The sequence below is a fragment of the Chanodichthys erythropterus genome, chromosome 5 (genome assembly GCF_024489055.1).
Source record: "Chanodichthys erythropterus isolate Z2021 chromosome 5, ASM2448905v1, whole genome shotgun sequence".
NCBI lineage: Eukaryota > Metazoa > Chordata > Actinopteri > Cypriniformes > Xenocyprididae > Chanodichthys > Chanodichthys erythropterus.
In genome coordinates this window covers 19,288,739-19,311,860 of record NC_090225.1, presented here as the reverse complement: position 1 = coordinate 19,311,860, position 23,122 = coordinate 19,288,739, and the positions used below count along the sequence as shown (strand labels likewise).

The 23,122-nt window shown below is 41.4% G+C and overlaps 2 protein-coding genes across 5 annotated transcripts in view; both read left to right on the top strand.

The window, feature by feature from the left end:
- rassf4a (Ras association domain family member 4a) overlaps positions 1–16,610 on the top strand; it is a 52,222-nt gene extending 35,612 nt beyond the window's left edge. For 2 of the 3 annotated variants that reach the window (XM_067386457.1, XM_067386455.1), the window contains 3 exons: positions 6,526–6,674; positions 9,672–10,102; positions 16,549–16,610. The gene's annotated coding sequence lies outside the window, so the exon portion shown is untranslated. The remainder of the gene's footprint in view (positions 1–6,525; positions 6,675–9,671; positions 10,103–16,548) is intronic. The other variant, XM_067386456.1, reaches the window with a different exon arrangement.
- A 447-nt stretch (positions 16,611–17,057) lies between these two features.
- paox (polyamine oxidase) lies at positions 17,058–22,243 on the top strand. 2 transcript variants are annotated; one of them, XM_067386453.1, is made up of 7 exons: positions 17,058–17,767; positions 19,214–19,706; positions 19,839–20,038; positions 20,392–20,647; positions 20,720–20,832; positions 21,554–21,702; positions 21,837–22,243. In XM_067386453.1, the coding sequence occupies exons 1-7, from the start codon at positions 17,608–17,610 to the stop codon at positions 21,981–21,983; spliced, it is 1,518 nt and encodes a 505-aa protein (XP_067242554.1). In that variant the 5' UTR covers positions 17,058–17,607; the 3' UTR covers positions 21,984–22,243. The 2 variants fall into 2 exon arrangements, with proteins under 2 accessions (XP_067242554.1, XP_067242555.1); XM_067386454.1 differs by lacking the exon at positions 17,058–17,767 and adding an exon at positions 17,774–19,110.
- Positions 22,244–23,122: the final 879 nt, after the last annotated feature.

Genomic DNA, 23,122 nt, shown 5'->3' with positions numbered 1-23,122 from the left:
TCCATCAGTTGGCCCATTTGATCTATCCCTTCACCATTACACTGACTTAAGTAAACAAAATAAGCAATTTTAATCAGGATACACACTGTGTCCAATGACATCATTACCCTCATTTTCCCATTTTATTTTGTTGAAAAACCATGGAAACATCAAAGACACTTTAGTACTGTATATTATGAGTTTTATTAGACAGGGAAGCAACTGTTTGGACACATTCATCGACAGAAAACTCATCATGTTATATCGCTTAACACATTAAGGGCCAGATTTACTTAACATGGCAAATTAGCATGAGAGCGCAATTCCACAAATTTTTGTTTTCAGCGCTAATTTTATACTGCGTGTCTTTAGTAAATCCCGACAGTAGTTTTAACACCAAAAGAGGGTTTGCGCTGGCACAAGCTGTTAGTAAATTTTTTTGTTTGAATCTCATTTTCTTGATTTACCACGATTGTTTTACCATGACTAATATTGATCTAGCTTACTGCAGTGTGCAACAAGTGTCTCATAGTAGCCGCTGAGCGAACGCACAGTGTAGCATTATAACAACTTTCAACACACAAATTTAATCTAATATGATAAGCAGCGCTGCTTTACCCTATGTGCACATGACCGAAAGAAGTGGAAGCAGCGACTGTGGTATAATAAAATATCCGCTGGTGTCGAGCTGTGTGTCGCACTCGTCTCTCATTAGTAATCGCTCCAGTGGGCTCGTTACTGCTCTCACAGCATTCGGTCCTGCTCTGCTTCATACTACAGTAACGTTAATAATCTCTCCATAAACATGATTTCTGCCCGAGACCTGTCCCGATTCTTTTCCACCGGCTGTAGATGTGAAGACAATACATCCCATGATTCCATGAAATCAAGGTATCATCGAGCTTCGCCTTTGTTTTGAATTACCGATCTTTAGAGGCGAAAATTTACATATTGTGGCTTTAAAGGTACAATATGTAATTTTTTGCAGTAAAATATCCAAAAACCACTAGGCTAGTGTTATATATTTTGTCCAGCTGATTACTAACAATATCTCTAATGTTTTCAACTACTTGTAAATCATGAGAAAATTCCCATTCTAAACAGTGACACGGGGCAGTGCAGTCGCCTGTCAATGACGTCAGTTACCCTTTGTTACCGCCTTTACTGACGTAGAAACCACATGACAACAGTGCCGTGGACAAATGCAGAAGTAGTGTCTAGCATCCAGTAAACCACTAGCTTGCTTCAAGCAGTTCCTTATTTACTTCTTGCACGTTTTATGCTGGATTGTGTTACTTATTTATGGAACATAATTACTGTGTACCATCTGCCGCTGGTTCTGTCGACAAGGACAGCTCCCGTAAACTCATGACCGGAAAAGCGGAAGCGGCGCCGGCGACTGTGTCATAATAAAAGTCCCGCTGCTCGTGAGGCGTGTGTTGATCAATCGCTCCAGCTCCTTGTTCAGCTTCCGCAACACTCGGTCCTGCTCTGCTTCATACTACAGTAACGTTAATAATCGCATCCACGAACATGAGTTCTTCCAGACTCCAATCCCTATTCTTTTGCACCGTCCGTTGAGATGGAGACCACATGTCCCAAGATTCCGCTCTAAAACTTGGCGTCATCAAACTACGCCTTTGTTTTGAATAGGCTTCTAGCGACCTCTAGCGGAAAAAAATATCACAAATTGTACCTTTAACAGAACAAATATTCACATATCCCTGTGATCTCCCAGATGAAGGTTAGTTTTAAAGTAACCAACAGTATAATGTTTGCAAATGACTTTAGTTCAGTCAGGACCACTTAAGTCAAAAATTGCAAGAGACAAAATTTAGTCAATTTTTTATTGGCATATTTGCTAAAGTTACAATTTGGCAGTATGGCTCTGTTCTAAATTCCCCGTCCTTTCATGAGCTCCATGAAAGCCAAGACCGGGAACAGCAGCAGCTTCTGGGGACAGCCTCACATTTTTTAACTGGAAGAGTAGCACAAAATCCCCCTATTGAGAACAGAGCATGCATCAATGACAACAGAATGACACTGATTAAGTTATACACAGTTTAAGGAGGAGCTTGGGAGGAGGTGGGTTGCAAGCAGCATGCAGTGGAAGCACGCCTTATTTTAGAGTTGCCAATGGCGTCCATAGAAATTGGATCAGCTGATATGGGTGGGGTTGGAATTTGAGAATCAGCTGATAGCGGAGCTTGACTACGAGGCCTGCCTGAACTAACACTGACGCTTAATTTACTTGGTGTTTGGTAACGAAGGGCCTACTTTGCATCAGCAACACTGACTCAATGACAAACCAGTCATTTATAAGAAGACAACTCATGGCACCTGTTTTCATAGCAACTAGATTTTAACCAATTAATCATTTGATTGTTAATCATAAATATAGGGGGTTGCTGCTCGGTAATGTTTTCAAGAACATTATGTAAATTGGTAAACTATCTAGCCTAGGCTACCAAAATGAACACCAAACCTTAACATGAACTGTTAAAAATTAAAGCAATTCATGCTAAAAATTGATGGAAAGCTGGCAGCCTGCATGTTTCTTGACCACCTTCTTCCATATGGATCAATTTTCTGTTCTGATCTCAACAAGTCTCTGCAAACTATTGAGTAGGAGCACCAATCAGAGGCCACAATTTTAGGATGTCATCATGTAGACTTCAAGTTCAAGTTCAAGTTACTTTATTTATAAAGCGCTTTAAACAAGGTAGAACCTACCAAAGTGCTGAACAAGATCAAAAAACAAAATAATAAAACATATCATAATTCAAGATCAAATCACATCATAATTCAAGTAAAAACCGAAAGACCATACAAGCAATACAAATAACAAAATACAAATAACATAAGGATGAAGCAAAAAAAAAAAAAAAAAAAAAAAAGTAATTCAATTAAAAGCCAAATTAAAAAGGAAGGTTTTTAACCTGATTTTAAATTCTGATACTTCTTACAAAGTATTTTACAGTATTTTAAAAATACAAAAATACAAAACACTAAAATATTTTGATACGAAATACAAAGCCATTTTCATCAACCCGATCAAATACAAATTACAAAATACTATTTTGTATTTGAAATACGTATTTGAAATACATGTATCATAAATAGTGCCCATCCCTGGCTATAACCTGTCAAGCACACTTGACATTTGTTGAATGTTAAAGGGTTAGTTCACCAAAAAATTAAAGTTCTGTCATTAATTACTCACCCTCATGTCGTTCCACACCCGTAAGACCTTCTTTCATCTTCAGAACACAAATTAAAATATTTTTTATAAAATCCGATGGCTCAGTGAGGCCTCCATTGACAGCAAGATAATTAACACTTTCAGATGCCCAGAAAGCTACTAAAGACATATTTAAAACAGTTCATGTTATTACAGAGGTTCAACCTTAATGTTATGAAGCGATGACAAAACTTTTTTGTGCACCAAAAACAAACAAAATAACGACTTTTCAACAATATCTAGTGATGGGCGATTTCAAAACACTACTTCATGAAGCTTTGAAGCGTTACAAATCTTTTTTTTTCGAATCAGTAGTTCGGAGCGTGTATCAAATTGCCAAAGTAACGTGAACTATTAAAAATTTGAAATACATAACACAGCCTTGTTTACTGAAATCATGTGACTTTGGTGATCTGAACCACTGATTTGAAACAAAAGATTCGTAAAGCTTTGAAGCAGTGTTTTGAAATCGCCCATCACTAGATATTGTTGAAAAAAACTTTTTTTGGCACACAAAAAGTGTTCCCGTCACTTTATATTATTAAGGTTGAACCACTGTAGTCACATGAACTGTTTTATATGTTTTTAGTAACTATCTGGGCACCTGAAAGTTTTAATTAACTTGCTGTCACTGGAGGCCTCACTGAGCCATCAGATTTTATCAAAAATATCTTAATTTGTGCTCCGAAGATGAACGAAGGTCTTACGGGTATGGAATGGCATGAGGGTGAGTAATTAATGACAGAACTTTCATTTTTGGGTGAACTAACCATCTCATTTGCATGCTGCCTATAGGTGCATGACAGTACATTCTGCCAAAGAATTTGTTTTGCAAGCCCTTAAAGGAACACTCCACTTTTTTTGAAAATAGGCTCATTTTCCAACTCCCCTAGAGTTAAACAGTTGAGTTTTACCGTTTTCGAATCCATTCAGCTGATCTCCGGGTCTGGCGTTACCACTTTTAGCATAACTTAGCATAGTTCATTGAATCTGATTAGACCGTTAGTATCGCGCTTAAAAATGACCAAAGAGTTTCAATATTTTTCCTATTTAAAACTTGACTCTTCTGTAGTTACACTGTGTACTAAGACCGACAGAAAATGAAAAGTTGTGATTTTCTAGGCTGATATGGCTAGGAACTATACTCTCATTCCGGCATAATGTGCTGCCGTACCATGGGTGCAGCAGCGCAATGATATTAAGCATCGCCTGTGACCCCCTGCTTGCACAGGGAGCATTTCTTGCAACCATGGAGACATTTGTGAGAGAAGCTGCGTAATATCATTGCGCCTGCTGCACCCATGATACGGCAGCAAAGTTCCTTGATTATTATGCCGGAATGAGAGTATAGTTCATTAGTATTCATTTTCCATTGGTCTTAGTACACAGTGTAACTACAGAAGAGTCAAGTTTTAAATAGGAAAAATATCGAAACTCTTTGGTCATTTTTGAGTGAGATACTAACGGTCTAATCAGATTCAATGAACTATGCTAAGCTATGCTAAAAGTGATACTGCCAGACCCAGAGATTGGCTGAATGGATTCGAAAACGGTAAAACTCAACTGTTTAACTCTAGGGGAGTTGGAAAATGAGCCTATTTTCAAAGTGGAGTGTTCCTTTAAAATATAGTACACAGTAGTCTATATTAAATACACATGAACATTTGTGTGCATCAGCAGTGCATTAGTTAATGTGTAACAGCATCTCTACATTTTAACACTATGGGACATCGTAATTTATAAATGACACTAAGAAAATTGTATTTAAAATATAATAATAATGTTCAACAACAACAAAAAAGTAATATAATATGACATCCCAAATTAAAATCTATTTGCCATGTGCTTGAAATTTCTGGCAACAAGGAAGTGAAGGAGACATTAGCACATGTTAGGTCACATGCTGTCAAGGCATTTAGTTCATTTTAGACTCAAATGTTAATAAAGTTTAATGTTTTCTGAAACACTAAGACCTTTACACTCCTTTTCAGACAGTTAATGCATTTGAATGACTGAAGTTTAATAATTTACCCTATAGGTATAAGACAAAGTCAGTTATGATAAAAAAAAAGGTCATCAGCGTCAGTAGCATCAGTCATGATGGCACCCTAAAAATAGGTCAAAGGTCAGATGTAGAAAACTAATGTTTGAAAATGATTTTAGTCTTATCTGTATCTGTAAAATATACAGTCATTTATTTGTTTTCGATGTGATTTCACAATCTGTCCCACAGGGGGTTAACGATCTTGATTTATGTACTTTGTACTATATTGTTATATGAGGAAACTAGGAACTTAGCCTTTTGTATTACTTGTATAGAGTAAACAAAAAGATTTTGTCTGCTGTTTACCCTTTGTAACTGGCTTGCTAATGAACTGTTGCCAACATTTCACATATGACAAACGTTTAATGGGGTGAAAAGATTATACTGTCCCCTTCTGGGGAAAAACCCTTACTGTGTGAAAATTGCAGTTGTTTTTTATGGTCTTTATGAATAGTCTTCAAAAGATCTCAGAAAAGTTTGATTTAATGGTAGAAATAAGACCAATTTTGTTTCCATGAACAATCAATTTTGACATCAATTTGATGTTTATTTTTCGACATCAATTGGACATCAGTGTGTGGATGTCAAATGGACGTCAATTTGACATTTTTTTTTCAACATCAAAAGGATATCAGTGGGTGGATGTCAAATTGACATAAAAAAATTGACGTCAAATTGATATCAGTGTGTGGACGTCAAATTGACATTAAAAAAATTACGTCAAATTGACAAAAAAAAAGATGTCAATTTGATGGGCGTTTTTTTTTTTTCGACATTAATTGGACATCAGTGTGTGGACGTCAAATTGACATAAAAAATTGATTAATTTTTTTTGACGTCAATTTGATGTTTTTTCAACGTCAATTGGACATCAGTGAATGGATATCAACAATGTCCAACGTTTTTGAAAATCTACTTATCCCACCTTTAAAGCAACTTGTACACCTTAACAGTTTTTTCTATTATTAGAATGGCAGTGCTTAAATGCATTGCATATTGTACTAGGCAGATGTTTATTTCCATGCGTGTTTTTATTGTGGCGACTTGCTTGTTGACTTTATCCTGCTGGTATGGCTTGCTTGGAAGAAATAGTGAGGATTACTGATCTAGGTTGTTATCCATGCTTGTTTAGAGAGCTTTAATTATTTTGTGGATTGCTATGTATGTTAGTATGAGTGATGGTGGCTGAAAATCTTGTAATTAATGCTGTAGTTTATAATATCTTAAAATTAGTGATACAAGTTGTTCCATCTTCATACAGTTGCTGTACAGCAGTCAAATCCAGAATTGTCTGAGGCTGACATCATCAAAAACATAAAGAACTATATCCGATCCTCTCCTGACAGATATGTGGGTATGGGACGCCAGAATGGCCAGACAGCCATTGATCTTTGTTCTCAATCAGAATAGGTGCATTTTTGTTTTTATTTACATTTGTATTATTGATTTAAAGTTTGCTGAATAAAAGTTCTGTCATGACAACTCTCTGAGTGTTTGGCATGGTAATGGGTATGACAGTGTTGATATGTTTGGCTATGGCGGAATACATCTGCTACGCTGCTGCTGCTTTTATTGCTGCTGCTGCTGTTGATTATTGCTGCTGCTGCTGCTGCAGAGTAAGTACAGGATTTGCTACTGCCAATACATACACAACACGCTGCTGTGAGCAAGAAAGACATGCTGCTGCTGTACAATATAGCGTACATGAATTACCCGTAGCAGATCTATACAGGTGGAGCTGGGGAAGGTGGAGGGTTTCTGACAGCGTGCTTCACTGCTAAGGCAAATGCTACACATGTATTTGAAGACTAAACATGCAAGCTCATTGGCTACTAATACAGCAGGAATACATCTGTGTCCTAAAGATAATGATGTGATTATGAGCAGTTGAGTTAAGGACCTATTAGCCTGCCCATTTAGGGTTTCATGACAGAAGTCTCATTACTTTTGACATGACAAGAGACCAATTGAACTGTGAGTTTATCCATTCAAACTTCATTAACCAACAGCAACAATTAAACCTTCGCTAGACGGAGTCTTTAACCATTGAACTCGCGTGTTACGTCTTTTGCAACGTCTCGCGCATGACACGGCATTTGAATTTGGAAAAGAAACACAAAACTGACTGGAGCCGCTCCGGTGGAGAACAGTGACTGGATCTAACACCTTAAGATGACTCATGACGCACTGCTCATATCTCTAGTCATATCTCTATCTCTAAGTTACTGAAAGCGAAACCACACGCAAAACACCTTAGCAGAGCTTCTCTGTATGATGTGACAGACAACTAGTTGTCCAGTCCGGTTTCGTTCACACAGCGAGAATATTCTGAGAATGTGGTGGTGAGTCCTGAAAATTGTTTCGGTTATAAAATGCGGTTGTCACACCCATAAATAACCGTACTGTGTGTGAATGTAACCGTATTAAGGACTCAAATACAGGACTGACAACCGTATTCTGCTGCTGTGTGAACATGGCCTAAATTAGTTGAGCGAACAAGCCACACTCGGTCTCAAACAGAGACAGTATTGGGTCTGTTCATAAACTCTTAAAGGGACAGCAGTCCAATATTCCTGCTGCTGTCTGTCATGTCATTTAAAGCAGTGTTTCCCAACCTTGTTCCTGGAGGCACACCAACACTGCACATTTTACATGTCTCCTTTGTCTGACACACCCATTTCAGGTTTTGGAGTCTCTACTAATGAGCTGATGACTTGACTCAGGTGTGTTTGATTAGAGCAGGGATGGACAACTCCGGTCCTGGAGGACCAGTATCTAGCAGAGTTTAGCTCCAACCCTAATCAAACACACCTGAACCAGCTAATCAAGGTCTTTAGGATTAGTAGAAAGTTAATAGGCAAGTGAGTTTTTATCAGGGATGGAGATAAACTCTGCAGGACACTGGCCCTCCAGGACCGGAGTTGTCCATCCCTAGATTAGAGAGACATGCAAAATATGCAGTGTTGGTGTGCCTCCAGGAACAGAGTTGGGAAACACTGATTTAAAGATCAAAAGACAAAGAAAATCACTTTCTGCTCTTGACTGAATACATTTTATAACTTTAATGGTAAGAACAAATCTGTTTTTAATATTTACAATAAAAAATACAGAAATTAAGTTAAACAATGTAAAATAACACTGGATGTTTTATTTTACATTGTTTACCTTAATTTCTGTATTTTTTATTGTAAATATTAAAAATACAGAAATTAAGGTAAACAATGTAAAATAACACTGGATGTTTTATTTTACATTTGATTACTTTCTTAATACGTTCTTAATTTATTACTGTTGTACTCTTTTTTTTTTTATGAAAATAAAACTTTGCGTTGAAGAAAAGTAGATTTTTGTTTGTATATGCTGTCAATTATAGTTCTTAGAAAAAAAATCGGAATCGGCAAAAACAGGTATCGGTAGATCACACTATCAAAAAAATCGGAATCGCCCAATAAAATTGCAATCGCCGCATCTCTAGTTCCAACGAAAGCCACAGCAGAACGCCGCTTGCTTCATTACTGAATGAATGAATGACTCGATGACACACTCATTAAGACAGTGATTTACCGCCACCTACTGGTGGTTTTAGTGTAATATTTAAAAGTATAACTCGTTTTAACATCATTGCTTATTTCTCTTTTTGAAATTTTTAATTTAAAACATTATTTATTTTATAAAGGCATTTATAAAGGTAAAAAAAGCATGTTAATGCACAATCAGTTTAAGGGGGAAAAATATTGTCCCTTAATGGAAAAGGTGTGACTGCAGCAGTCTAAGTGGAAGAGAGGGGGTAAGCAGAAGAATGTTAAATACCTCAGGGGGTACGCGACTGTAAAACGTTTGGGAACCACAGCTGAAGTGAATTTAAAAACGAGGCAGGTAATATCCACACTTAATTATTAGTTTATTTATCGAAATTCATCGTCATTGCAAAAAACCCTACTGGTTTATTGTTTTAGTTACTTTGTAGGCCTACTATGGATTCTTTAGGACAAGTAATAAGTTCAAGAATGGGAACATGTCTTTTTTTTTTTTTTTTTTTTTTTTAGTGATAACTGTGTTGCTTGTTATTTTTTTTTACATTTTCCATTGGTAGCCCAAAATGTGATTGTTACACTATAATAAAAAAGACAGAAAATGTGAAGTTGCACTTCAGCTTTATGTGACTTTAGTGAAATTGCTATACCTAATAAAATGGACTTATTTGATCCTAGTGTTGCTACTCTGAAAATGCTTTTTGATCATTACAAATAATAATGCAAAATGATTATCTTAGAATAGAAGATATGCTGTCTCTCGCATCACATAAATTATCAATAGTTATGTATGTGGTCTTGAAGAGGATTTTGTTTTTTCTGTCTCTGTCTTGACTGTCTCATTTGGACTCGGTTTTGACTCTGTCTCGACTAGTCCTGGACTTGGCCTTGTCTTGGACTCGACAAAGGTGGATTTGACTACAGCCCTAGATGCAACGGACCTGCAATTTTCTGGGAGTTTATTCAGATATATGGTACATAAAGACTGAATGCTGCTTCACCATAGTTTTGACTCTATGGATAGAAAGCAGACCTGCCCCAGATGACCTGAGAGGTCTGGATGGTTCATAACGTAGCACAAGATCAGAAATGTACTTTCATGTGGTCACAACACCATCAGAAATTTAAAAAAACATTTCCTTTACCGGTGATTTTTTAAATGTCAATCTTTGTCTGCAACTGTTAACCATCTTAAATTTAATATTTTAGGGTTTAAAAAAATTCCTTCATGTCAAAATGCAATATGAAGGGGGGTGGTCTGCTGCAGAAGGAGGATTTTGAGAGCACAGTTCTTGGTCATTAGAGGTATGTGTGTGCGTGCAAACATTGACCAGTCAACTTATCTCTGTTTTTAGGCTGAATGGTGATACACAATGTTTATCTTTTTCTTTTTTTTTTTCTCTTTTTTTTTTTTTTTTTTTAAGAACTGGTTGAATAAAATTCTTTTAATGTGATATCAGGCTATGTTTGAAAAATATATCCATATATTCCTAAAAATGTCTCGGTTACAAAGGTAACCCTCGTTCCCTGAAGGAGGGAACGGAGATGTACGTCGGACAGACCGACGAATAGGAATCTCGCTAGAGAGGCCAATCTACTTTGAGTGTAACTAAAACGAGCCAATGCACATTGGGATGCAATCATATGCATCAGCTGCTCGCCTTGCAGCGCGGGTATATAATGAGCAGCAGGTGCGTTGCATCTTCAGGTTTTCGCTGAGGAGGTGAACCGGATAGGCGGCAGCATCAGCGGGGTACAGCGACTGTGGCGACGGGACGTACGTCTCCGTTCCCTCCTTCAGGGAACGAGGGTTACCCTTGTAACCGAGACGTTCCCATTCAGTCGGTCACGTTCGACGTACGTCGGACAGACCGACGAATAGGAATCCCTACCAAAGCGCCACAGGAGCTGCCCCCTTCCAGCGCTCTGTTGTAAGCCACCTGAACCCCCTTGCCTGAGGATGGTGGGACAGGGCTAACACAGAGAGAGTCGATCACTGCTGTTCCCCAAAACCCATTCAGTGAGACTATTGGATAACGCTGGGAAAGCGTACCCTTCGCTGGGAAGGAACGCTGCGGAAGCCACATCCTTCCCCGAAGGAGTTATGTGGAGAAGTACATATGGACTAACCCTGTAGGGCTGTGCTACATATGGAAGAGCTGGGGTGACTCCAACCCGATGAAGGGTAGGTTCTCCCAGAGGGAAAGACACAGGCTTCGTTTAGGAGCAACCGTGGAACCAATCATATGGGATCCCCGTAGGGTCACACATATGGAACCCAGTCTAAACCCGGTTCTCAAGGATACAACGGAGTATAGGCCTGGCGCCAGACGCTCCGCCACGTCGGCTGCCGAAGGGATATCTGAGGACTCGACAGGGTCTGCCTCGTAGGGACACTCTGGAGAAAAGAAGCGCATGTAGCGCAGCAAGCTGACACTAAGCCGGGGCCTCTCCGTGCCTCTGACCTGTGGCGAGAACATGGGAGGAGACCGGCTCGACACGAAGGCTATAGTATCTAGCGAACGTGTTAGGTGTCGCCCAGCCCGCAGCTCTACAAATATCTGTCAGCGAGGCGCCACGAGCCAGCGCCCAGGAGGATGCGACACCTCTCGTGGAGTGAGCATGCAACCTGAGCGGGCAGGGCACGCCCTGAGCTTGGTAAGCCAGGGCGATGGCATCCACTATCCAGTGGGCCATCCTCTGCTTGGAGACAGCCTTTCCCTTCTGCTGGCCTCCATAACAGACAAGAGCTGGTCTGAGATCCTGAGGCTTTTAGGTTCTGTCTATGTACAGTCGCAAAGCGCGGACTGGACAGAGTAAAGCCAGGGCTGGGTCTGCCTCCTCCGAGGGCAGCGCTTGCAGGCTCACCACCTGGTCCCTGAAGGGAGTGGTAGGAACCTTGGGCACATAGCCTGGCCGGGGTCTTAGTACCACGTGGCTATCACCCGGCCCGAACTCCAGGCACGATTCGTCGACCGAAAATGACTGCAGGTCCCCTACCCTCTTGATGGAGGCCAATGCCACCAGCAGCAAAGTCTTCATAGACAGAATCTTTAAGTCTGCTGACAGCAAAGGCTCAAAGGGAGCAATCTGAAGTGCTCTCAGCACCAGAGTGAGGTCCCAAGAGGGTATGGAGAGGGGACGAGAAGGATTTAACCGTCTCGCCCCCCTAAGGAACCTGATGACCAGGTCGTGCTGACCAACAGGTTTGCCATCTAAGTGGTCGTGGTAAGCGGATATAGCAGCAGTATGGACTTTGAGGGTGGAGGGGGGACAGCCTACGCTCCAACCCTACTGCAAGAAGGAAAGCACGACTCTGATCGAGCATCTTCGGGGGTCTTCCCGGCGAGAAGAGCACCACTCGACGAACAGGTTCCACTTTGAGGCGTAAGCACGTCTCGTAGACAGTGCACGTGCCGAAGTGATGGTGTTAAGTACCTCAGGGGGTAAGTCACCTAGAACCTCCGCATCCCGTCCAAGGGACCAGACATGGAGTTTCCAGAGGTCTGGACGCGGGTGCCAAAGAGTGCCCCGTCTCTGAGAAAGAAGGTCTTTCCTCAGAGGGATGGGCCAGGGAGGGGCTGTCGCGAGGAGTGAGAGTTCTGGGAACCAGGTCCGGTTGGGCCAGTAAGGCGCAACTAACAAGACCTGCTCCTCGTCCTCCCTGACTTTGCACAGGGTCTGTGCAAGTAGGCTCACTGGGGGAAACGCATATTTGCGCAGGCCCCGGGGCCAGCTGCGAGCCAGTGCATCTGTCCCGAGTGTCCCCTCGGTCAGAGAGTAAAACAACTGGCAGTGGGAGGTTTCTGGTGAGGCAAACAGGTCTACCTGAGCCTCTCCGAATTCTCTCCAGATCAGCTGAACCACCTGGGGGTGGAGTCGCCACTTTCCTGGCAGCGCAGCTCATGATAGCTCGGCCACACGGTTGAGCACACCGGAGACATGAATGGCGCGAAGCGACCTCAGATGCTTCCGACTCCACAGGAGGAGATGGCGGGCAAGTTGCGACATGCGACGGGGAGCGTAGACCACCTTGACGGTTGATGTACGCAATGGTCGCAGTGTTGTCCATACGGACCAGTACATGCTTGCCCTGAAGCAGGCCTTTGAGGCGGCTCAGAGCAAGGCGTACTGCCAGCAACTCGAGGCAATTGATGTGCCAATGCAGATGGGGTCCCGTCCAAACCCCTGAGACTGCATGCCCGTATTACGTGGCACCCCAGCCGGTGGCAGAAGCATCTGTGAACACCACAGCATGCCGGGACACCTGTTCTAGGGGCACTCCTGCCCGAAGAAACAAGGGGTCCGACCACGGACTGAAGGTTCGGCGGCACTCCTGAGTGATTGGCACCCGGAATGTGCCGCGCTGCCACGCCCATCTCGGGACTCGGCCGTGAAGCCAGTGCTGAAGCGGTCTCATATGAAGCAGACCGAGCGGTGTTACAGCCGCAGCAGCCACCATATGCCCCAGGAGCCTCTGAAAGAACTTCAGTGGGACCGCTGTCCTGCCATTGAATGTATTCAGACAGTTCAACACTGACCGAGCACGTTCCTCTGTGAGGCGTGCTATCTGCTCGACCGAATCCAACTCCATACCGAGAAAAGAGATCCTCTGCACCGGGGCAAGTTTGCTCTTTTACCAGTTGACCTGAAGCCCCAACTGGCTGAGGTGTCTGAGCACCAAATCCCTGTGTTTGCACAACTGATCCCGGGACTGTGCTAGAATGAGCCAGTCGTCGAGATAGTTGAGAATGCGAACACCCTGTTCTCTCATGGGAACAAGGGCTCCCTCCACGACTTTCGTGAAGACGCGGGGAGACAGGGCCAGCCCGAAGGGTAGGACTCTGTACTGATATGCTCGACCTTCGAACGCGAATCTCAGGAATGGCCTGTGTCGCGGAAGAATTGAAACATGGAAGTACGCGTCCTTCAGGTCAATCGCTGCAAACCAATCTCGGGGATGGATGCACTCGAAAATGCGTTTCTGCGTGAGCATTTTGAATGGTAGCTTGTGGAGGCTCCGATTCAAAACTCGCAGGTCCAAGATCAGTCGTAACCCGCCGCTTTTCTTGGGTACAATAAAGTAGGGGCTGTAGAACCCCGACCTCAAATCGGCTGGAGAGACCGGCTCTATCGCGTCCTTCGCCAGTAGGACTGCGATCTCTGCACGCAGGACAGGGGCATCGGCATCTTTCACTGTAGTGAAGAGGACGTCCCTGAACTTGGGGGGGGAAGCCGGGCGAACTGAATCACAAGCCGACCCTGATGGTCCGAAGGAGCCAGCGAGACGGATTGGGGAGCGCTAACCCGGCTCGCAGAGACCGTACAAGCAGGACCAAAGGTGTACCCGCAGCAGGGCAGCGAGGTGGAACACAGGGACACGGCTCGGGGGGCTCTCTTTGTGAGGCGGCCCGAAGCGGCGTCACAGTGAGCTAGGCAACACTTACCTGGCTCCACGGATGGACAGAGGAAGCAGTCGAGGCTTTGGCTGCCCGCTGCTGTCCACTGGCGACAGAAGAGGGGGATGAGAGTGGTGAGGTTTTTCTCCTCCCACTGCTCTCCAAACCCTCTTCAGACCTGGAAATGGAGGAACTGCTCTTTAAAATTTGGGTACCGCTGCCTCTTGGGTCAGTGGCGGAACAGAAACAAACCCAATAAAGGATTTACCACCTGGCCCTCCTCCAGGGGTGGAAGAGCAGCCCCACCCATCTCTGGGTCGCCCGTCTCAGGGGTGATTCTCACCAACCAGTTAAACAGCTGCAGAGATGGGAGGCGTCATCTTCCCGCAATGGATACAGCAGAGCCTGCTGGGCCGGAGTTTCTTGCAGGGGACGACACCCTTGGCGACGAGCAGACTGAGGGGCGGCCCAAGAGGAACTCAATGGTTTGTCATGGGAAGCTCCCCGATCCGCTACTAACTGAGGAGAACCGCTGGGCTCAGTCCTCGACAGTGTCACCGAAAGGCCACCTCGTAAGATGGGAGCATTGAGAAAGCATTTAGCTTGACAACCTCTCACACCTCACAAGGTAAGCCAGGGGGCACTTCTGGACCACGGAGGTGGACATTGTCTGGCTGAGGGCCTGCACCGTGACTTTGATCACGGTTAGTCAACAAGCGCAGCTCAACCCCAGCACAGAACTACCCTCATGCAAAAAGAGTGCCTTGGCCTCACATGCAGGGTGGGTGTGGTCTGTGTACAGCCACCCCATCCAAGAGGGTAGTGAGAGAGGAAAAACTTATGCAGATTGGCACCTTTGGCATTCCATATTTATGGCACCAATATACCCCCATACAGCCAAGTTTTCCATGCACATCTGGAAGACCCAGGAAAGCATGGCTGTAAACTCTGAATCTGAGTCAGCATAAGCACACACCATTACAGTGGGCAGCGTCACCCTCATTTCCAGGGCATAACAGCACTCTCTCCGATGCTGCAATCGACATCTGTCCCTCAGCTGGAGCTCTGAATGAAATGCTAGGTTCCCCTATTAAAAGGACCAGCAATCCAATCCAGAAACTGCACAGCTTGCAATGCGCTAGAGAGGGAGGGGCCCTAGGGGGTTGGTTCCCCGAAGGAACCCCTCAACCTCATGTCACCCAAGCCATATCAGCAAAGTAGACCTCTTCTGGTGCACCAGAGAGGGCGCTACAGAGGACATTACGCAAGGGAACCGCGCATCTAGAGCGCCGAGCGAGCGCTGGGTTGCCGTGACAACCCGCGCTGCAGCCCGGCAGCTCGACGGCACACGACACGCAGAGGAGCGAGAGGTTTGCTCTCGCTGATCTCCGCGGTCTCCCAGAGTGTCGGGCAGACCCGCGGCTGTGCTTTTACACACAAGCGGCAGCTGGCCAACAACAGAGGGGACTCAAGCTTCCCGGAGAAAGAAGAGTCACGACCGGCGTGTCGACGTGATCATGTTCTCATATGAAAACATGAACACCCACGAACATCATTTCAGCACGCGCCCAGACATGCGAAACGGTGATCGTGGCCGTCAGTGAGGACAGGAACGATCGCATCCAGAAACACAAGTAGGATGTCGTCTTTAAAAAGACGCGAATCTACTTGTGTAAGCTCTTTCAGGGACTTTACTCTTTTAGAAGTGCTGAAGCACGCAGGGGAACGGCCACCGCAACACAGACAGGGATTGTGTGCAGCCTGTCATGTGCTTTCTCTCTCTTTGAAGGCGCTCACTCTTACCAGCCGTAAAAACGGCTTTTCAGCGCTCAAAAGCGCACCGTACCGGCCGTGAGAACAGCCTTCTGACGCTGTCAAACAGCTATTTGCTCAAAAACGGCAAACGAAACAAAAACAGAAAAAGAGAGGACTTCGACCCCGCTGCTGTGCTGTGCTGTTCGCCCGCACTCGGAAAAAAAGAGAAGTTCAACCAAAAAGCTTGACTCGTCTTCTAGCAGACACTCGCTTGCAGAGAACAGGAACAAACACCGTTCGGCTCCGAAGCGAAAAGCTGAAGATGCAACGCACCTGCTGCTCATTATATACCCGCGCTGCAAGGCGAGCAGCTGATGCATATGATTGCATGCCAATGTGCATTGGCTCGCCTTAGTTACACTCTAAGTAGATTGGCCTCTCTAGCGAGATTCCTATTCGTCGGTCTGTCCGACGTACGTCGAACGTGACCGACTGAATGGGAACTATATTGGCCAGTAGTGTGCATCCAAACATAAGAGAATGACTCCCTTATGTCAACAATGCTTTTCTCATGCATTTTTTTTTCTTATTTGGCAGATGAACTTTCCAGCAGCAACAGAGTTTGAGTTAAAGAATGCTAATAAAACCAACAAGTAATCAGATTGTTTTATAAACCAAAAAACATTGTTAACTTTTTTTATTTAACTTGTTTTTTGTAAAGTTGTAAAATGTTTCATATTTAAATATATATATTATATATATATATATATATATATATATATTATATATATATATATATATATATATATATATATATACACACATTAATTGTATTGTATTTATAAAATTTTATTATTTCTTTTTCATTTTGTAATATCTTGAGTTCTTTTTCTAAATAAAACCTTTATATTTAAATTGTTTGAATGGAATGTCATTTATGAGAACCTGTTATATTTAAGTGAAAAGAATCCTTTAGACTTGGGCTGCGGTTAAATGTCTATTAAATGTTCACTGACAGCCCTGGCCAAATTCAGCCTTGTTTTAGCCTAGACTAATATTCACTGTCTATTAGACAATAAATTAATGACTAGTCTACTCTTGGGTTATGGTTAGACATCTATTAGATTTTCACTGACATCCCAAATTTTGCCTCGTTTTAGCCTAGACGTCAGGGCTGTGTTTTGACGGCTATAGACGTCTTTTAGACATAAAATTGCTTGCTGGGCTCTGAACATTCATCATGGTGAAATGAATAAATGAATACAAACAATAAATATGCATGTTGTACAACTGACCGGCAATACTTTTTAAGGGTAGGCCTACATATGAAGACAACATAAAAAAATAACAAAATATTAAATGAACAATTTATTTCTTTAAAAGTATCAAGTGTTTAACGGAAACAAATCACTTCCGGTCTATCGGATGTCATTTTTGTTCTGTACAAAAATGCAGCATTAAAGTGGATCCGTAATAATTGTAATAAAGTATCCATTCAGACCCTCAAATTTCCATAGAATGATTCTGAGACAAGCGTCTAGGTGCCGTTTTCGTGGGTGAGGAACAGTTCACGCGAGTGGGGAGGGGCGCTGAGCGCAGGAGCAGTTGAGCAGTTAGCTCAGTCCTCCATGAAGGTGTCGCGCACAAACAAATTCAATGGCACTACGTTCAGCTCGTGATTCTCAAATATTTGTAATTGGATGCGGCATCTCGGGAATTGGTGCTGCTCAGAAATTACTAAAACACGGTTTTCATAATGTTCACATCATAGAAGCGACTGCAAGAAGCGGTGGGAGAATACGAACGGGAAGACTGGGTATGTACGTGCAGAGCTGTCGCAAAGGCTGTGCCAAGTGTGCGACTGCACAGGGCCTCGAGCAAAATAAAGTGACAGCTGACTTCATGATGTAAAGCCAGTAGTTAAAGTTCATGTTTTTGTCCTTCGAAAAACTATAATGGTTAAAAGACATAGTTAAAAGTGAGAATATGTGTATCGTGACTGTATTACTCTGCGTGTTAAAAATGTTCTGTAGTAACTTATTGTTCTGAGCGTGTGATTCTCGCGCATACATGTCAGTCAGTCAGCGCGGCTTTGCATGTCAAGTTTGTAGAGAGCTTCATTCAGTCCATATTAAATTCTGATTTTAGCCGCCTCTGAAATGTTCCAAACTATAGATATTACTGTAGAAATACGCTCAATTAATGATGTGCATTTATTGCAAGGACGGAGAAAACATGGACACCTGTAGGATTTCGTCCGACTGTACACACAAAGGGCTTTTTATTTAACAATAAAAAGTTAAAGCATATGTATTATGCACCTTTCGGACCATCAGTGAGAGCAGTGGTACCGAACGAGTGTAGCCTACTCTATCTCTAGATGTTTTTTAAATCTAAAAAGCAACGAAGTTGGCAGACATCCATTTAGCGCATGTTCACAGAGGAAAATTACTGGGAAAACAGGTTGTGCGCATTTCAGTTACACAGCTGTTAAACTGAATATATGAAGCGAAACAAAGTTTTTTTTTTTCTTAAATATCCGCAACACAATCAACAGGATGACTCGCTTACCGCATCTTTTATAGTTTCTTGACACATGTGCAGGAAATTGGGTTAGCATACTTAGATTCTAATGATGTATAATTAATTATAGTGATATTTATTCAGTATTTTGCAATTATGTATTTTACAACTAACATGAAGCTGCTGGACAAGTAAAAATTAATCTGTTCTTCTAAATATAATGTATGTATATGCAAATATGGCACACTGTCTTAAAGTCTAGTTTTATTCATAGGGTTAATGAGTAAACCCAATGAACTACAATGGAAAACATTTGGGCAAGGTCATCTATATAACAGTTAATGAAAGCAGCATTATACATTTTAACTGAAGGGTTGAATACAAATACATTTGTTCTTAAAACATACATGTTTTAAGAACAAATGTATTTGTTTTCTAAATGTCAGTTTAGGTCAAGTTGTCACATGTGTTGTCAGTGTTACAAATTGATATAATTTATTAACTACAATATTTCTTGGCCACAAAAAGAAAAAAGAAAAAACCTTTCATATTTTTGCTGTTTCATGTTATAATCGTTTTAATGTTTGCATTTTGCTGAAAAGACGGGCATTTCATTGTGCTAACTTTTTCTACAAAGTAAGTGTTACAACATGTCTCATTATTAAGACACAAGTGATTCAGTGATTTTTTTTGTTTGTTGCCAAGACTTGAATGTACCACATTTTTTCTTTTGTTCAAGGTGACAACATCGTAGAGATTGGTGCCAACTGGATCCATGGCCCATCAAAAGAAAACCCAGTGTTTCGTTTGGCATGTGACTACCAGCTCCTTGACAAAGAATCAATGTCTGAAGAAAACCAGGCCATTGACATTGGTGGTCATCCATTGTTTGTTCCCAACTGGTTTACCAGTTCAGGTCAGAAACTGGGGCCTGAGACGATGGGGCCAGCGGTGGAGTTTTTCATGAACTTACTGGAAAGGAGCCAGCAGTTCCATGACAGTGGTGGAGAACCTCTGCCGAGTGTTGGGGAGTTTATCAAGGCAGAGGTTGAACGGCTGGCCCCGGAGGAGTGGAAGGAGGACCAGGCTAACTTTGCGATAAGAATGGCCATGATAAACACATTGCTCAAGCTGGAGTGCTGTGTCAGCGGAACACACACAATGGATGATGTTGGCCTTGGAGCCTTTGGCATGTATAAGACTCTTCCAGGACTGGACTGCACTTTCCCAGGGTGAGTGATCAGAGTCTCAGTGCCTTTCTTCTACATTTTTGAATCAAGTGTCTCAATTATCCAAGTCCTACAATGCTTTCTTGAATCTTGTAATGTTTTCTAAATGTGTTCATGCACTCTTTTCCCCCCTAGAGGTTATGAAGGTTTAATTGATCACATGATGAAGGAACTTCCCAGTGACATAGTCTTGTACAACAAGCCAGTGAAGTGCATTCACTGGAACTACACCAAGAATGGACCAGATAGTAAAGGAATGTTATTCCCCATTATGATTGAATGTGTTAATGGAGAGACATTTGCAGCAGACCATGTTATTGTCACCGTCCCACTCGGTATGTATACTACATTCAGCTTCAGTATGACTTGTATACTCATTTGTATACTACATTATGCTATTTACTATTCAATTTAATCTAAGATGCTTTTGAAAGTAAGACACTGAGAACAAATAAAAAGCACTGCTCTCATTTTTGTGTGATATACAAAGTCAGATGACTGATTGGGTTTTCTCTTATTTTCATTATTGCATAAAACACTGTTTTAATATAAGGTAATATTTTTTATATTATGTAATTTTCATGCTATTATATGAATGAAAAGAAATAATTTTAATATTGTCGCTTTGTAACATTATTGTAACTTTCTGCAAGGCCTATAACTCATCTGATGTGCTATTTCATTACAGGATACCTGAAGAAGCACCAGAACACTTTTCTGAGCCCAACTTTTCCACTGCACAAATTGCACTCAATCCAGAGAATGGGCTTTGGGACCAACAACAAGATCTTTCTTGAGTTTGAGCAGCCTTTCTGGGATGAAGACTGTGAATTGATCTACCTTGTATGGGAGGACGAAACCCATCTTGCTGATGTTGTTTCAGATGTGAAGATGTCCTGGATTAGAAAGTTGATTGGATTCACTGTGCTGAAGCCCACAGAGAGGTAAAAATTATGGAATTTTCTCCAATACTGCTGTTTAAACCATTATGAATATGATTTTCTGATGTCGTGCAGATATGGACATGTGCTCTGTGGCTGGATTGCGGGGCGGGAATCTGAGTACATGGAAACTCTGTCGGAATTTGAAGTGCTGCACAGTGTCACACAGCTCCTTCGCGTATTTACTGGTAAATTACATTTTATAGCTTGATAGGAAATTGTTTGATGAGGTCCAAAAAATCTGAGACCACATGCAAAATGTTGACTTAAAGGATTAGTTCACTTTGAAATGAAAATTAGCCCAAGCTTTACTCACCCTCAAGCCATCCTAGGTGTATATGACTTTCTTCTTTCTGATGAACACAGTCGGAGAAATATTAATAAATATCCTGACGTATCCGAGCTTTATAATGGCAGTGAGTGAGGATCAACGAGAATGAGCTGAAGAAAGTTCCTTCAATCCACATCCATCCATCATAAACGTGCTCTGGAGAATTAATAAAGGCCTTCTGAAGCGAAGCGATGCGTTTGATTAAAAAAAAAAAAGTCCATATTTAACAAGTTATGAAGTCAAGTATCTAGCTTTTGCCAGACCCGCTCACTGCCATTATATTTATTATAGGATATAATGTCTGGATATTTATTAATATTTCTCAGATTGTGTTCATCAGAAATAAGAAAGTCATATACACCTTGGCTTAAGGGTGAGTAAAGCTTGGGGCAATTTTAATTTGAAAGTGAACTAATCCTTTAAAAATAAAATGAAATAAATACTTGTAAATAAACAGCTTTTTTTTTTTTTTTAAGAAAAGAAGCAAATTTGTCACATTTAACCCCATTAAAAATAAATAACTATATATACATAAAACAATGCCAATAGCTTGTCAAGTCTTTTATAACATTTTTCAGGAAATCCAACTATTACACCAAGGAAGCTTTTAAGATCTCAGTGGTTCCATGATCCCTATTCCTGCGGATCTTACAGCTATGCGGCCAAAGGTTGCTCAGCATATGATATAGACAACCTTGCTGAACCCTTGCCACTGAAAGGCTCAAAGGTTTGTCAATGTTTAGTCAAGCAGTTATTCTAAGTTGTATGCTGTAAGCAGATTTTTTTCATTTATTCTTAGACTTGCCTTAAATTACGTAACTTATAATATCTTATAACATGAATAACACTTTGTTTTTACAGCCTTTGCAGGTGTTATTTGCAGGAGAAGCCACACACGGGTCTTTCTTCTCTACAGTGCATGGAGCGTTGCTGAGTGGCTGGAGAGAAGCAGAGCGTCTTGTATCTCACTACACTCCTGCCTCTGGGTCATTCTCATCTAAACTGTGACAACTGTCCTCAAGTTCTGAATTGCTGAAAGGATTGACATAACTCATTTTCATTAAATCTGAAGGATAATGTGCCTTATAAGGGGAATAGAAGGAAAATCTTAATGTAATTACTGAATTACATAAAACATCATGAAAGCACTGCATGACAGATGTTCAACATGTCATCTAAGTTTTGTTCAACTTGTTCAACAAATGATGATTTGTACATATGTTAAAATTACAAATAATTCCTCACTAAATGCCTGTACTTTGCACAAATGTTAATTGTTTTTTTGTGATCTGAAAATAGTTTTTATATTAAACAAATTTTCTAATACTTCATGAAGCATGTGTTTATTTTTTGTTTTTTTGAAAAAACTTGAAGTTAAAAACAAACTAAGCTTTTCTGGTTAAATTTGGGGCTATAACTGTTTATACTAATGTAAGATCATTCAAATTGTTCAAATCATATCTGGATAATTTCAGGTTTTTTTTTTTTTTTTTTTAGTTTTTTTTCCAAAACATTAATATCTTAGGAAATGTTTGAGCTTCTGATTTCATCATGCCATTTGTAATTTACTGTAATGTACCGATGAATTAAGTCAGTATGGGTTAAAAAACCTAAAACCTAACCTGGATCATGGCAGAAGCTGTCCCTAAAAATCATGATTACCAATGCTCAGATGAAAATTATTGTTCAGTACTGAAGTTAAGCATTGTAACATTTTAGAGACTGCTGCTTCGGATTGTGAGGTACCCATGTAATTGATTTAAACAATTATATTTAGTATATAAGCACAGCAGGTCTCCAATCACAGTCAAAACATTCTTGAGATGTGCCTTGATAAAGGAAGGCAACTAAATAGTAGGCCTACTACAGTTAAAATATTTGGACATTACAAAGTATTACCATGAAAATACAAACCACTGTAAGACGAAGTAGAATCAAATACAAATCAATAGTGGCTGTGGAACTCTATTTTGCTGTTTGCGTGTGAACAGGGGAGGGTTGAAATCCAGAGTGAACTACAGGTTTTGGGATGTGCTGAATTCACAGTACTTTTTAGTTAAGGAGAAGTTAACCAGGAGAAGTTAAAACAAAAATATTATTTTAAAACTGACCTTGAATATAGGCGCAGAATATAGGAATCCATTCTT

What these genes read in the sequence shown, in the direction of transcription:
- paox (XM_067386453.1), top strand. Translation starts at nt 17,608, where the DNA reads ATGGCACTACGTTCAGCTCGTGATTCTCAAATATTTGTAATTGGATGC. An exon ending in CTGGACTGCACTTTCCCAGG is followed by an intron (nt 19,707 to 19,838) that starts GTGAGTGATCAG and finishes TTTCCCCCCTAG; the next exon opens with AGGTTATGAAGGTTTAATTG. An exon ending in TATTGTCACCGTCCCACTCG is followed by an intron (nt 20,039 to 20,391) that starts GTATGTATACTA and finishes ATTTCATTACAG; the next exon opens with GATACCTGAAGAAGCACCAG.